Source organism: Gymnodraco acuticeps, unplaced genomic scaffold (assembly GCF_902827175.1).
Source record: "Gymnodraco acuticeps unplaced genomic scaffold, fGymAcu1.1, whole genome shotgun sequence".
In the NCBI taxonomy this organism is placed as follows: domain Eukaryota; kingdom Metazoa; phylum Chordata; class Actinopteri; order Perciformes; family Bathydraconidae; genus Gymnodraco; species Gymnodraco acuticeps.
This window is the reverse complement of record NW_022990074.1, coordinates 183,929-200,887: the sequence shown is the minus strand read 5'-3', so window position 1 is coordinate 200,887 and position 16,959 is coordinate 183,929. Positions and strand designations below refer to the sequence as shown.

Here is a 16,959-nt window from a genome sequence, read left to right as displayed (position 1 = left end):
AACATGTAAGAAGTAGAAAGTACAGGTATTTGAGTTCAACATGTAAGAAGTAGAAAGTACAGGTATTTGAGTTCAACATGTAAGAAGTAGAAAGTACAGGTATTTGGGTTCAACATGTAAGAAGTAGAAAGTACAGGTATTTGAGTTCAACATGTAAGAAGTAGAAAGTACAGGTATTTGTGTTCAACATGTAAGAAGTAGAAAGTACAGGTATTTGTGTTCAAAAAGTAAGAAGTCAAAGTAAAAAGTTGTCAGAAAAATAAGTAGTGGAGTGAAGTACTGATACCAGAAACATGTACTTAAGTACAGTAACAAAGTATTTGTACTCCACTACTTCCCACCTCTGACCACACACCATAAAAAGCTCAATATTCACCGTGAAATTCATTATTTCAAAGCAAATAATCACACACAAGTCAGAGTGGAAAAGTGGGTCAAGATAACTGGGTATTTGGAGGAAACACGTCACGGTTTGTTAGCCCCTGCTGGAGCCTCAGCGTGAATTATGCATTTCCTTTCATGCAAATGGGTGAATGAGTTTTACCGGACAGCATGCCGGCAGCAGAGCCGCACACAGCGTGGAGGCAGATTCTTGGAGAGCAGAGCAGCAGAGCCAGCAGGAACACACCTCCTGTCCACGGACTGCTGCAGCCGTACACCTGGCTCACTCCCACCGGCACCGAGAGGAAGAGCTGTGAGAGCATAGCCTACACTTAGTACATATTATACAACATGTGTGCAAAATGGCCACCGGATTGTGTGGGTTTCTTAGAGCTAGAGGATATTTCAAACTGCTCCAGAGAGATATCTAGGCTTTGCATGTCTTGTCTCTGTCTTGTTTTTAACAATCATACATACCTGCCTCGCATACTTATGTCTATATAATAACTTGCTTTATATTTTGTTACTGTAAATGTATAATTCAACATGTATATTTTCTACTTTCTTGTTTATCATGGTATTGTTATTGTACAATGCCATGTCTTTTTATGCTGCTGCAACACAAACATTTCCCAAATTTGGATCAATAAAGTGCTATCTTATCTGACCTAATACGATTTTTAGTATCTAGGTTATCTAGGAGTCACTAAAAGCGTGCAAAGATATTCATTTTAATATGATATAGAACAAAGAGCTACAGGATGTGTTACACTTTACCTTAGAGATATCCAGGCTCTGCACGGACTCATTCAGAGCGAGCAGATGGTCATTTGGCTTGAAATCCACCTGAACGGCAGAAAAAAAGACCTTGAATCTGCTTCTAAGCTCTGTGTACGTGCATCTCAGCAGAGAGGGTATAAGTACACACATCCTTTCCTCAAGTAGAAGTACAGATACTGTGTTTAAAGATACTCTGGTGAAAGTAGAAGTACTGACTAAACTTCTTTACTCAAGTGAAAGTAAAGAGGCTTTGAAATGTACTTCAGTAAAAAGTACCCATAACTAGCAGCTGCTTTAAAGAGTACCTGACCTCCCTTTATATTAATAGAACAATAATGTCATTGTTAGCTAATGAATGTTTCCATGCTGAACAACGGCAACATGACAACGTTTCCATTGGTCCCTCTTCTTTAGAGAAGACCAGGAAATGATGGATACACGGATCGTGTTCAAATCAATAGGCACGCAATGACTCTAAAGAATAATGATCACGCATCAAACACACATTCAGACTAAAGGAACCAGCTGTTTGGAAAATGAGAGAAGTAGAAAGTACAGGTATTTGAGTTCAACATGTAAGAAGTAGAAAGTACAGGTATTTGTGTTCAACATGTGAGAAGTAGAAAGTACAGGTATTTTAGTTCAACATGTGAGAAGTAGAAAGTACAGGTATTTGAGTTCAACATGTAAGAAGTAGAAAGTACAGGTATTTGAGTTCAACATGAGAGAAGTAGAAAGTACAGGTATTTGAGTTCAACATGTGAGAAGTAGAAAGTACAGGTATTTGAGTTCAACATGTGAGAAGTAGAAAGTACAGGTATTTGGGTTCAACATGTAAGAAGTAGAAAGTACAGGTATTTGAGTTCAACATGTAAGAAGTAGAAAGTACAGGTATTTGAGTTCAACATGTGAGAAGTAGAAAGTACAGGTATTTGAGTTCAACATGTAAGAAGTAGAAAGTACAGGTATTTGGGTTCAACATGTGAGAAGTAGAAAGTACAGGTATTTGTGTTCAACATGTAAGAAGTAGAAAGTACAGGTATTTGTGTTCAACATGTAAGAAGTAGAAAGTACAGGTATTTGTGTTCAACATGTAAGAAGTAGAAAGTACAGGTATTTGAGTTCAACATGTAAGAAGTAGAAAGTACAGGTATTTGTGTTCAACATGTGAGAAGTAGAAAGTACAGGTATTTGAGTTCAACGTGTAAGAAGTAGAAAGTACAGGTATTTGTGTTCAACATGTAAGAAGTAGAAAGTACAGGTATTTGAGTTCAACGTGTAAGAAGTAGAAAGTACAGGTATTTGAGTTCAACGTGTAAGAAGTAGAAAGTACAGGTATTTGTGTTCAACATGTAAGAAGTAGAAAGTACAGGTATTTGAGTTCAACATGTAAGAAGTAGAAAGTACAGGTATTTGTGTTCAACATGTAAGAAGTAGAAAGTACAGGTATTTGAGTTCAACGTGTAAGAAGTAGAAAGTACAGGTATTTGAGGTCAAAATGTAAGAAGTCAAAGTAAAAAGTTGTCAGAAAAATAAGTAGTGGAGTAAAGTACTGATACCAGAAGAATGTACAGTACTTAAGTACAGTAACAAAGTATTTGTACTCCACTACTTCCCACCTCTGCCTCTTAGAGCGGGGTGGTACTGTACCTGAGGGAAGTAGGGGTGATTTCCTCCTGTCGCTGCCACATGGACACACAGCAGGATGTTGAAGGGCAGTGTCAAGATTGGGAGGTCCCATATACCGACCACTGAGGACAAAGCACTGGAGACCACCGGGCTGTAAACAGGAAGTGGATTACTGATTGGGCGGGAAGGAGAACTATCATTACAATCTGACATTAAAACCCCACCTAGAAGTGAGTGTGTTTACGTTAGGGTGGAGCCTTTTGTAAGGATTTGATCACGTGAACAGCTGGAGGATAAGAACATCTGTGAAGGACTGTTTTAAACTGGAGGAAAATCATCTATTTTGCAGAAAAAATGACTAGAATTTCAGGATTCTTGTATTGAATCGAATAGAATCCTTTATCGTCATTATACAGGTACAATGAGATGAGTAGAGCTACTCCTTTTTTAAGGTGCCATCAAAAATACAAAAAAACAAACAAGAGACGTACAATATTCAGGAAGAGACAACATACAAACAACAAGCATTCATACTTCAATATGCACTGAATATATCAGTTTTAATATAACGTGTCAATTCCACCTTAAATAACCAATTTACTCAAATCAGAATTCATCTGTGTCTGCAATCAAGCACCCGATGTTTCAAAAACATTAATAATTCATGTGTTCAATTAAATGCATGAGATGAATTTTAAAGAGGACCCTTACCACAACATGGACATGAACACATTGGGCAGCAGAAGCCACCAGTACCAGCTTCCCTTTGCAGAGAAAACAGCCATCAGCATGCCCACCAACGTGCCACTGTAGCCGTGCAGACCTGCGGAGACGGCCCCCCTGTGGTGACGTGAAAACATAACACACTTCAATACAAAGCTGTTAGAAGTGCACACACACACACACACACACACACACACACACACACACACACACACACACACACACACACACACACACGACAATATCTGTTCCTTTTTTTTTTTTCTTACTGCCGATTTTTATTCCATATTCCATTTCTATGTAAATACTGTTATATTTTACTATATTTTAAATATTTTTCTAGTTCTCTATCTGTGTTTTTTAATTTTTGTTTTACTTTTATGTATGCACCATGACATCAAGTCAAATTCCTCTTATGTGTCAACCGACCTGGAAATAAACCTGATTCTGAATTGTACTGTTTTATGAAGTTGAGGGTAAGATGATGCATTCGGACCTGTTTTGTCCCAGCAGCAGAGCAGACACTGTGGAGATGAAGGTGCCGATCAGAGCGTTCAGAGCCCACCACGGGTTCTGCAGGAAGAGTCCGCCCACGATGAGGAGTCCGCTGACCGGGTTGTTCAAAAGCATCACCTGAGCCACGCCTCTCAGAACCCAGTCCAGCAGCTGGACCACGAGCACCTGTCCTGAGGAGGAGGAGGAGGAGGAGATCATTTCATCAGTGTCTACAGTGGGAAGTAGTGGAGTGCAAATATTTAGTTACTGTACTTAAGTACATTTTTCTGGTATCAGTACTTTACTCCACTACTTGTTTTTCTGACGACTTTTTACTTTAACTTCTTACATGTTGAACACAAATACCTGTACTTTCTACTTCTTACATGTTGAACACAAATACCTGTACTTTCTACTTCTTACATGTTGAACACAAATACCTGTACTTTCTACTTCTTACATGTTGAACTCAAATACCTGTACTTTCTACTTCTTACATGTTGAACTCAAATACCTGTACTTTCTACTTCTTACATGTTGAACTCAAATACCTGAACTTTCTACTTCTTACATGTTGAACACAAATACCTGAACTTTCTACTTCTTACATGTTGAACTCAAATACCTGTACTTTCTACTTCTTACATGTTGAACTCAAATACCTGTACTTTCTACTTCTTACATGTTGAACACAAATACCTGAACTTTCTACTTCTTACATGTTGAACTCAAATACCTGTACTTTCTACTTCTTACATGTTGAACTCAAATACCTGTACTTTCTACTTCTTACATGTTGAACTCAAATACCTGTACTTTCTACTTCTTACATGTTGAACTCAAATACCTGTACTTTCTACTTCTTACATGTTGAACACAAATACCTGTACTTTCTACTTCTTACATGTTGAACTCAAATACCTGTACTTTCTACTTCTCACATGTTGAACTCAAATACCTGTACTTTCTACTTCTCTCATGTTGAACCCAAATACCTGTACTTTCTACTTCTTACATGTTGAACTCAAATACCTGTACTTTCTACTTCTTACATGTTGAACACAAATACCTGTACTTTCTACTTCTCACATGTTGAACTCAAATACCTGTACTTTCTACTTCTTACATGTTGAACTCAAATACCTGTACTTTCTACTTCTCACATGTTGAACTCAAATACCTGTACTTTCTACTTCTCTCATGTTGAACCCAAATACCTGTACTTTCTACTTCTTACATGTTGAACTCAAATACCTGTACTTTCTACTTCTTACATGTTGAACACAAATACCTGTACTTTCTACTTCTTACATGTTGAACTCAAATACCTGTACTTTCTACTTCTTACATGTTGAACTCAAATACCTGTAGCGTACTTTATAAAACGGACAAGTCAAATCAAGCAATCTGATTGGTTCTTAGCCGTGATATACTGAGCGTATACCACGGGTAGAATTGTAATTGACTTTTCACAACAAGTCAGTATCCCTCCGCGTCTGAGAAAAACAGTATACCGTTGGGCTGAAAAGCAAACTGTTGCTTTTCAAACTGGAACAAGAAAGCAGCGGAGAATTAACGGAGCAGAAAACCTCCTTTTTACGCAGCGGTCCAGACATAGACATCAAACGGCAAAACATATTCAGTGTGCAGTTCCTTTGGCATTAGGGCAGGGATATCTTGATTTGACTTGTCAGTTTTATAAATATATTTACATTTCTTCCGTTACGAAACAAACTTACAAAGCATAAGATGGAAAGATTTAAGATTAACTTCGACCTCCGGGGGGGTCTTACTATGGAGGAGTGGATTGAGCAGTGCCTATCTCCAGAAAAAAAAAGCACCTAAATGACGACATGCAGAGCTACGTGAAGAGCAGGTAGACCAACTGGAGAAGTGCCACCATTCAAAAGCTTTCTGATGCGGGTCTTGAAACAAAGCAGAGAGATGAGGCCGAGGCTATATACAGGACCGTCCTGTACAAAGCTCTCTGAAATGGCTATATACAGGACGGTCCTGTATATAGCCATTTCAGAGAGCTGTGTACAGGACGGTCCTGCACAGAAGCCCTGAAATGGCTATATACAGGACGGTCCTGTATATAAGGTCTCTGAAATGGCTATATACAGGACGGTCCTGCACAGAAGCCCTGAAATGGCTATATACAGGACGGTCCTGTATATAGCCATTTCAGAGAGCTGTGTACAGGACGGTCCTGCACAGAAGCCCTGAATTGGCTATATACAGGACGGTCCTGTATATAAGGTCTCTGAAATGGCTATATACAGGACGGTCCTGCACAGAAGCCCTGAAATGGCTATATACAGGACGGTCCTGTATATAAGGTCTCTGAAATGGCTATATACAGGACCGTCCTGCAGCTAACGTCAAATGACTATATACAGACCGGGCTATTATAGCATGCTTAAGCAAGTTTCGCGGGTGGTAATGTAGGGATAGGATTCACAGATAAATATTCTCACGACAACATTATTTTCAATGAGTTTCCCCTCAATATAAAATTGTGCCAATTAAATCTCTTTCCATGCCAATTGCTTAGCTTTTTATGCTGATTTCAGTCTTTTTTTTGGCTTATCTTTTTATGTTGTTTCAATCATTTTCTACTTTATATTTTCCAATGCACAATGTTTTACTTGTAAAGGATATCACTGCATACTTTAAAGACTACTCGGTTTTATTAAAACTGAAGGTTTTTTTTTAAAGAATACGCCGACATTTCGTTGACGTGTAGTGATTTTGCATTGAAAGCAACACAAATAATTTATCGGCTACGCCGGCATTTTTATTTTAGAAATCGGAGAAACCGTATTTTGAATTGTATGTAGTATGCTGTACATTTTTGTAATTTATCCTGCTGTAAACGTTAATTGTACACCAATTATATCCATATTTCTGTAGACTACATAAAAAGCGACTCGATTTTTCTGCCGATAAAGACGTGAAAATCCCATGAAATGTCAGGTTTCATTTCTAAAATTGGTGAAGGTCACCCTCTGGTTTCAAACTGGAACACCTTTGATACCTTATCTTGTCATTTCGTAAATCCAAGTGCTGGCCCCTTGCCACAATACAATCTATTTTTACCAGGCAATAAAATTAAATTAAATTTAGGACGGTCCTGTATATAGCCATTTCGGAGCTTGTATACAGGACGGTCCTGTATATAGCCATTTCAGAGACCTTATATACAGGACCGTCCTGTATATAGCCATTTCAGAGACCTTATATACAGGACGGTCCTGTATATAGCCATTTCAGAGACCTTATATACAGGACCGTCCTGTATATAGCCATTTCAGAGACCTTATATACAGGACCGTCCTGTATATAGCCATTTCAGAGACCTTATATACAGGACGGTCCTGTATATAGCCATTTCAGAGACCTTATATACAGGACCGTCCTGTATATAGCCATTTCAGAGACCTTATATACAGGACCGTCCTGTATATAGCCATTTCAGAGACCTTATATACAGGACCGTCCTGTATATAGCCATTTCAGGGCTTCTGTGCAGGACCGTCCTGTATATGGCCATTTCCGAGGGTTGTGTACAGGACGGTCCTGTATATAGTCATTTGGCGTTGTGTACAGGACGGTCCTGTATATAGTCATTTGGCGTTGTGTACAGGACGGTCCTGTATATAGCCACTCCCAAGAGATGATGAGCGTTAGTGGCCACAGGTGCGAAAGCTCTCTCCAGAGCTGCTGGAAGCCAAATCTCGGGGACCGGAGAAAGTGGAGCAATATTCTGACCACGCCAAGCAACAGCCTAGAACAGGGGTGCCCTACCTTTTTTGAACCGAGAGCTACTTTTAAAGTTGCCAGTCTGCCGAGATCTACCAGTCCAAATAGAGAGGCGTAGCCATTACTGACAGCCTCCTACCAGGAAAATACACACTTCTACTCTAACTGACCTTTGTACGATGAATACTTCATAAAATACTGCAGATCCTTTATCTTACCTCTTTCTAATCTACACACATACAAGTTTTAACTGAAGTTACACAACAGTGTTGTTGATACAGAGTTGGAGTTTATTCACACTTCACTACAGTGGGTAATGTTTTCAAGAAACATTGAACAGTGCTGCCACATATGACACAGGAAAAAAAGAAAAGACTCTGAACCCTTTCTTTGCCATTATATAAAAATAGTGTTGCTACAAAAGTATAAATGAGGCTTACTAATAAGACGACTCAGATCTGAAGCTACTCAGGAATCTGCTGCCAAAGTGCAATAAAAAAGACAACATTAATAGAATCAAACCCTTTTTTTGTTGCATTTTAGTAGATTATAAAAATAAATGCCTTTAAAATAGGATGCAAGCAACACTAGTTTCTTAACCTGAATTGATAATAGACTATAATCAATTTAAGTTTGCATTCTTATACCATTTTGTACAATAATTATAATGAATAAGTTCAAACAAACTCAAACTTACAGCTGATTAATAACGGTATCTAACTTGAGTTTTTATTATATCAAAAACCTGTTGAAATGCTTCTGTTATTTTTACTGTCCCCCAAAAGCGCGTCGCAGCCTCCAGGAAAGCTTCTTTCACAACTTCGCCGTCTTTGAAAGACTTCATGTGTTTCTCAAGAACGTGCCTGACACGATAAGATGCTCTGGTAGCAGCCTTGCTCTTGTTGTTGGGCCTGGTGAAAATGGACTGCTGTGCATTTAGCTGTCCTTTCAGGCCCCTCCCCTTTTGGAGCGTAGGGCAGAATTAGGAGGGAGTTCCGTCTCGTAGCGTTTGTGCACTGTTTTGAAATGCCGCTCCTAAATGACCCTTCTTCGATAAAGCCACGCTCGCATTGCAGATGAGACAGATGGACTTTTAATTGGAATAGATACAAAAATAATCATCCTCCCACTCGGAGTGAAAATTATATATTTTGGGCTTTTTTGCTTCTGCCATAATTGTGTGTGTGCGGACTGTCACTCCTGTTGACATGGACAACGTCAGCGAAATAGTGCCCACTGCCCACCAGCCACGCCCCCACGCATGGGGTCACGCCGGCCAATCACAAAGCTTTGGTGCGTCAAGTGCATTATTCTGGCACGGGAAGATTATGTTATAGGACATTAACGATAAAACAGAATATTGTTGTTCTATTTTTAGACACATCTCGCGATCGATTGGGAATCTCCCCGCGATCGACCGGTCGATCGCGATCGACTGGTTGGGCACCCCTGGCCTAGAACAACCTCAACCTACAAGTGACCTCGTAAGCCTTTCTACTGATGCTGGACAGTTTTTCAGTGGCTGCACAATAAACGGCAACATACAAATGAATGTAAATAAATAGCCAAATAATGGATCAACGCTCTCTGTCTAATATGTTCGCTAGCTGTTAGTGTTGTTGCAGCAACCACCTCGCACTACGGAGGGACTATTTTATTTTGAACATTATTTACGAATAAAAACTATTTAAATTAGAGTTTGTATTTTTATTTCATATTGCCACACTTGGTAACCGTTTTATAGCTAAGGGGCGTGGTTCGGCCCGACATTTTGAACACAAACACCTGTACTTTCTACTTCTCTCATTTTGAACACAAATACCTGTACTTTCTACTTCTTACATGTTGAACACAAATACCTGTACTTTCTACTTCTTACATGTTGAACACAAATACCTGTACTTTCTACTTCTCTCATTTTGAACTCAAATACCTGTACTTTCTACTTCTTACATGTTGAACACAAATACCTGTACTTTCTACTTCTTACATGTTGAACACAAATACCTGGACTTTCTACTTCTCTCATTTTGAACACAAATACCTGATTTATTAGCTAACAATGACATTATTGTTCTATTAATATAAAGGGAGGTCAGGTACTCTTTAAAACAGCTGCTAGTTATGGGTACTTTTTACTGAAGTACATTTCAAAGCCTCTTTACTTTGACTTGAGTAAAGAAGTTTAGTCAGTACTTCTACTTTCACCAGAGTATTTTTAAACATGAGTATCGATACTTCTACTTGAGGAAAGGATGTGTGTACTGCAGCCATCTCTGCCCTTTCTATCATTGCTGATGAATATCTAATTGTATGACAATAACAGCGCAGAACAGTTGATAAACTGCCCCATTAACACAGTTAGTGAATGCAATACCTGCAGGAAGTTGGTGTTGAACAAGCAATTTGATATATTGCATCAGATCTGAGTTTTCCCATAATTTGTATGAACTTTTAATACAATTCTGTACATTTTGTTTTTGTTCTTTAGTTTAAATTGCCTAAATCACTTACTTTTGACCCACTCCCCAAAGAGCCTCATGTCTCCGGTGATCAGCCCCACAGCACTAAGGAAAGAGCAGCCAGGCGGAGCTTCTCCAGGTGAGGCAGGGTCTTTGTTCTCCATGATGTCACTCACTAACAGGTCATTAACAGGGATGGAAGTAACACATGAGTATTACACAGGGGCGGACTGAGACTGTCGGTTGTCAAGGGCCCCTGACGACCGTTCTGTGATTCTCCAGATGTGTGTTTTTGTTTGTTTTCAATCATGATTATTGTTTATTAAAGTTTATTTTCTTGATTGTATCCTGATTTGATCTCGCCATATCCACACCAGAGACTGGAGATAAAAGACTATCTTCCTGGTTCTGAAATATTTACAGTAATGTTTGCTTTAAATGCATTGCTCCTGTGAAATAGCCTCTTTTCCAACTGTAAAAACAAACAAATTAACCAAGAAAAACAAACAAATAACTTAATTAATAAATCCTGAACTTATTAAATACGTTATTGATGAATAAATAATGATTAAACAAGTAAGTAATTAAATACATAAATAAACAAATTCATAATTGTGTTGCCAACTTCTACTTTTGACAGTATTTCTTTTTAAATCTGTAATTATATGCTTTTTAAATTAAGTATTGTACTTACCTGAGTTGCTTCTGCCAAAGAATGACAATAACATTCCCATAATAAAGTAATAATGTGCAGCTCCTCAATTAGCAGCGATCTAATACTAACGATAATGCTACCGCGGCACGTTAAGTGTCGCAATTCAAACAAACTCACGTTTTTGCGTCACCAACAGCTGCGCACCGTGTTAGCCAACATGCTAATTGATGCTAACATTCTAACAGTGGATCCTGCAGGTGCTTTCCCTTCAGTGAGGAGGACTGGGTTATTTTACTGGGAGCAACACGTTCACACAGGTGAGTGATGAGTGTGAGTGTGTGTGTGTGTTGTTATTGCTTTCATGTTGATTTCACTTTTATTCTACTTTTAATTCTATGAGATGTGTCTGACTCTTTTTATTTTACCTGCACCCGCCGTGGTATTCTTGATTGGCTGGACAGTTTGGTTTATTTATTTTTTCTATTCAGATAATAGTAACCCTATATGTAGGGAGGTGCTTGTGTGTTTATGAGTATCAGTTGTATATAGCTACATAAATATAAACCTGCGGCGGAAATCCCTCTGTCTTTCAAAGGGAGAATCTACTAATTATTTATGGTAGGCTAACTGTAGTGTGATTACTGATTTTATCGAAGTAACGCGTGTCGGGCAATGTTAGTAACTAGTGTGATTACTGAATTATAAAAGTAACGCGTTACTTTACTCCGTTACCGACAAAAGTATTATTATTATTACACCTAACTCTGGCAATAGGGTTGTGTGGATTTAAGGCTTCAGCGGTGAATTTTACAACTCCACCTTTGCTTGTAAAGCAGGGGATAATCTGGGTGCAAAGTAAGACACAACTGGCAAGGGGGTGTGCTTGGTCTCCTTTAATCAAACCATCAAGAGGGTCATCTCCTATTGCCTTTAAAAGCATACATCTATGTTTTGATTTCTGCAAATTGGTGAAGCAAGCTGTTTTGTGCAACAACACAAGAGTTGAATGTGTTGTGAACCTGCTATGTGGCCGCTTTGTAATGTGAATGTGTCCTTTTTAAAAGCTGAGACATATTGCACCATTGACTTTACACTTAAGGGGTTTAGTTGATGAATGCTCAGCCTATTTCTGCTTCATCAAGAGAGCAATGAACCTGACTTAATTGTATTTTAATAACACATCCATAAGTTCAGGAAAGGGTGCAGGAAGCTACTTGCATGACATTTGCATAGGTGTTAAATAGTGCGCTTAGTCTATTTCTACACTTTAGGCAATCCACATCTTTAGGTGTCTTTCCCTTATATTATAATGTAAACCCTGATGTTGTCAGGTATCATCCTCCACACTTTCCTTTCTATTCAACAACATATATTCGCCTCCCTGCACTCCAACTAAGTGTGAAGACGATTCATTTTCTGGAAACAACTCCAACAGAGGACTCTAAACTTCTCCGTCTGTTTGCAGCATCCTTTTCTACTCTTTTAATCTTAATATTCGAGTATATCTGTTGTTTCTGTGTTTTTACATTACATTACATTTAGCTGAAGCTTTTATCCAAAGCGACTTACAATAAGTGCGTTCGACCAGGAAGACACAACCTTGAAGAAAACAGAATCATATAAGTACATCAGGTTTCATAGAGCCAAACATTTCAAGTGCTACTCAACTGGCTTTAGGTAAGCCAGTCCTTTATTAGTATATAAGTGCTTTGTTAATAGTTCTATCGCTCGAAGTGGAGTCGAAAGAGATGAGTTTTCAGTCTGCGCCGGAAGATGTGTAAGCTATCTGCTGTCCTGATGTCAATGGGGAGCTCATTCCACCATCTTGGAGCAGGGATAGCAAACCCACGTGTTTCTGCTGATGGGAACTTGGGTCCCCCTCGCAGCGAGGGCGCAACGAGTCGTTTGGCTGATGCAGAGCGTAGTGCACGCGCTGGGGTGTACGGTTTAACCATGTCCTGGATGTAGGAAGGGCCAGATCCATTCGCAGCATGGTAAGCAAGTACCATTGTTTTTAAGTGGATTCTAGCAGTTTCCGGAAGCCAGTGAAGGGAGCGGAGGAGCGGAGTGGTGTGGGAACATTTAGGAAGGTTGAAGACCAGACGAGCCGCTGCATTCTGGATGAGCTGCAGAGGTCGGATGGCACATGCAGGTAGACCAGCCAGGAGGGAGTTGCAGTAGTCTAGGCGTGAGATGACGAGAGCCTGGACCAGAACCTGCGTGGCTTTCTGGGTCAGCTGGGGACGTATCTTCCTGATGTTGTAAAGCGTGTATCTGCAGCAACGGGTTGTAGCAGCGATGTTTGCAGTGAAGGACAGGTTGTTATCTAGGGTCACACCCAGATTCCTTGCAGTCTGAGTCGGGGAAACAACTGAGGTGCCAATGTTGATTGTTAGGTCAAGAGTGGGACAATCTTTTCCCGGAAGGAAAAGCAGTTCAGTCTTGTCAAGGTTGAGCTTGAGGTGATGAGCAGACATCCACTGAGAGATGTCAGCTAGACAAGCAGAGATGCGTGCGACGACCTGGGTCTCTGAGCGGGGAAAGGACAGAATTAATTGGGTGTCGTCAGCGTAGCAGTGGTAAGAAAAACCATGCGGGCTAATGACTGATCCGAGCGAGTTTGTGTACAGGGAGAAGAGGAGGAGACCGAGAACAGAGCCCTGAGGGACCCCTGTAGTTAATTGACAAGGGTCGGACTCCGACCCTCTCCAAGTCACCCTGTAGGTACGGTCTTTGAGGTATGAGGTGAGGAGGGAAAGAGCAGAGCCTGAAAGTCCAAGTTCTTGGAGAGTGCGAAGGAGGATCTGATGATTCACCGTGTCGAATGCAGCAGACAGGTCCAACAGGATGATGACGGAGGAGAGGGAGGCTGCTTTAGCAGTGTGCAGTTCCTCAGTGACAGCAAGGAGGGCAGTTTCTGTGGAGTGACCTGCCTTGAAACCAGACTGGTGTGGATCCAGAAGGTTGTTCTGATGGAGATAACAGGAGAGTTGTTTAAAGAGGAGAGAGACAGGCCTGTAAAATATATAACTAGGGATGTCCCGATCACCTTTTTTTGCTCCCGATCCGATTCCGATCATTTGATTTTGACAATCTGCCGATACCGATTTTTCCCGATCCGATCTTTATGCAATGCATTAAGAGAAAAAAAAGGAAAAAGCATTCAAGTTGTCCCTTAAGGTTAGTTTTTTATTGAAATGACCCATTCTATCCAACATGGATAGCTTCACAGCAGCATTGGATCAAAAACTAAATAAAGCTTATCAGTGGTCCACCACAAAATAACCATGTAAACAAATTGAGTGCAGTAAGAAAACAAAAATAACTGTATTGGAAAGAGGTAGCTTGACGAGCTTCACAAGTTCACATTCAGTCACAAATAATAAAATACAAATTTGGCTTAGTGCAGAATTCTAGCCTTAAGACTAACTAGTATTAATGCAATGAACAACAGCAGCTTCACATAACATGTTAACATAACATCAACATGTGTCCCCTCATCTTCATGTCTCTTTTACATCAACATGTGTCCCCTCTTCTTCATGTCTCTTTTACATCAACATGTGTCCCCTCTTCTTCATGTCTCTTCTACATCACACATGTGTCCCCTCATCTTCATGTCTCTTTTACGTCAACATGTGTCCCCTCTTCTTCATGTCTCTTCTACATCAACATGTGTCCTCTCTTCTTCATGTCTCTTCTACATCAACATGTGTCCCCTCTTCTTCATGTCTCTTCTACATCAACATGTGTCCCCTCTTCTTCATGTCTCTTCTACATCAACATGTGTCCCCTCTTCTTCATGTCTCTTCTACATCAACATGTGTCCCCTCTTCTTCATGTCTCTTCTACATCAACATGTGTCCCCTCTTCTTCATGTCTCTTCTACATCAACATGTGTCCCCTCTTCTTCATGTCTCTTCTACATCAACATGTGTCTCCTCTTCTTCATGTCTCTTCCACATCAACATGTGTCTCCTCTTCTCATGTCTCTTCACATCAACATGTGTCCCCTCTTCTTCATGTCTCTTCTACATCAACTGTGTCCCCTCTTCTTCATGTCTCTTCTACATCAACATGTGTCCCCTCTTCTTCATGTCTTCTTCTACATCAACATGTGTCCCCTCTTCTTCATGTCTCTTCTACATCAACATGTGTCCCCTCTTCTCCATGTCTCTTCTACATCAACATGTGTCCCTCTTCTTCATGTCTCTTCTTCATCACATGTGTCCCCTCTCTTCATGTCTCTTCTACATCAACATGTGTCCCCTCTTCTTCATGTCCTTCCTTCTTACATCACATGTGTCCCCTCTTCTTCATGTCTCTTCTACAATCACATGTGTCCCCTCTTCGTCTCATGTCTCTTCTACATCAACATGTGTCCCCTCTTCTTCATGTCTCTTCTACATCAACATGTGTCCCCTTCTTCATGTTCTTCTTCTGATCAGTCAAACATGTGTCCCCTCTTCTTCATGTCCTCTTCTACATCAACATGTGTCCCCTCTTCTTCATGTCTCTTCTACATCAACATGTGTCCCCTCTTCTTCATGTCTCTTCTACATCAACATGTGTCCCCTCTTCTTCATGTCTCTTCTACATCAACATGTGTCCCCTCTTCTTCATGTCTCTTCTACATCAACATGTGTCCCCTCTTCTTCATGTCTCTTCTACATCAACATGTGTCCCTCTTCTTCATGTCTCTTCTACATCAACATGTGTCCCCTCTTCTTCATGTCTCTTCTACATCAACATGTGTCTCCCTCTTCTTCATGTCTCTTCTACATCAACATGTGTCCTCCTCTTCTTCATGTCTCTTCTACATCAACATGTGTCCCCTCTTCTTCATGTCTCTTCTACATCAACATGTGTCCCCTCTTCTTCATGTCTCTTCTACATCAACATGTGTCCCCTCTTCTTCATGTCTCTTCTACATCAACATGTGTCCCCTCTTCTTCATGTCTCTTCTACATCAACATGTGTCCCCTCTTCTTCATGTCTCTTCTACATCAACATGTGTCCCCTCTTCTTCATGTCTCTTCTACATCAACATGTGTCCCCCTCTTCTTCATGTCTCTTCTACATCACATGTGTCCCCTCTTCTTCATGTCTCTTCTCATCAACATGTGTCCCCTCTTCTTCATGTCTCTTCTACATTCAACATGTGTCCCCTCTTCTTCCATGTCTCTTCTACATCAACATGTGTCCCCTCTTCTTCATGTCTCTTCTACATCAACATGTGCCCCTCTTCTCCATGTCTCTTCTACATCAACATGTGTCCCCCTCTTCTTCATGTCTCTTCTACATCAACATGTGGTCCCCTCTCTCTCATGTCTCTTCTACCATCAACATGTGTCCCCTCTTCTCATGTCTCTTCTTCATAAACATGTGTCCCTCTTCTCATGTCTCTTCTATCATCAACATGTGTCCCCTCTTCTTCATGTCTCTTCTACATCAACATGTGTCCCCTCTTCTTCATGGTCTCTTCTACATCAACATGTGTCCCCCTCTTCTTCATGTCTCTTCTACATCAACATGTGTCCCCTCTTCTCTCATGTCTCTTCTACATCAACATGTGTCCCCCTCTTCTTCATGTCTCTTCTACATCAACATGTGTCCCCTCTTCTCATGTCTCTTCTACATCAACATGTGTCCCCTCTTCTTCATGTCTCTTCTCATCAACATGTGTCCCCTCTCTTCATGTCTCTTCTTCATCAACATGTGTCCCCTCTTCTTCATGTCTCTTCTACATCAACATGTGTCCCCTCTTCTTCATTCTCTTCTACATCAACATGTGTCCCCTCTTCTTCATGTCTCTTTTACGTCAACATGTTCCCCTCTTCTCATGTCTCTTCTCATCAACATGTGTCCTCTCTTCTTCATGTCTCTTCACTCAACATGTGTCCCCTCTTCTTCATGTCTCTTCTACATCAACATGTGTCCCCTCTTCTTCCATGTCTCTTCTACATCAACATGTGTCCCCTCTTCTTCATGTCTCTTCTACATCAACATGTGTCCCTCTTCTTCATGTCTCTTCTACATCAACATGTGTCCCCTCTTCTTCATGTCTCT

At 40.4% G+C, this 16,959-nt stretch overlaps 1 protein-coding gene across 1 annotated transcript; it reads right to left on the bottom strand.

Moving 5' to 3' along the window:
• Positions 1–439: 439 nt before the first annotated feature.
• Positions 440–10,401, bottom strand: LOC117546058 (urea transporter 1-like). The gene is made up of 6 exons (XM_034216141.1): positions 10,288–10,401; positions 4,010–4,199; positions 3,502–3,630; positions 2,812–2,941; positions 1,159–1,227; positions 440–692 (listed from the first exon to the last, which is right to left on the bottom strand). The coding sequence occupies exons 1-6, from the start codon at positions 10,397–10,399 to the stop codon at positions 504–506; spliced, it is 819 nt and encodes a 272-aa protein (XP_034072032.1). The 5' UTR covers positions 10,400–10,401; the 3' UTR covers positions 440–503.
• Between the last annotated feature and the right edge of the window lie 6,558 nt (positions 10,402–16,959).

Bases quoted from the DNA above. Each gene is read 5' to 3' on its own strand.
- LOC117546058 (XM_034216141.1), bottom strand. From the start codon at position 10,399: ATGGAGAACAAAGACCCTGCCTCACCTGGAGAAGCTCCGCCTGGCTGC. The intron at 4,200-10,287 runs GTAAGTGATTTA...CCTCCTCCTCAG, and splicing joins CTTTGGGGAGTGGGTCAAAA to GACAGGTGCTCGTGGTCCAG. The intron at 693-1,158 runs GTAAAGTGTAAC...ATGCTCTCACAG, and splicing joins AGAGCCTGGATATCTCTAAG to CTCTTCCTCTCGGTGCCGGT.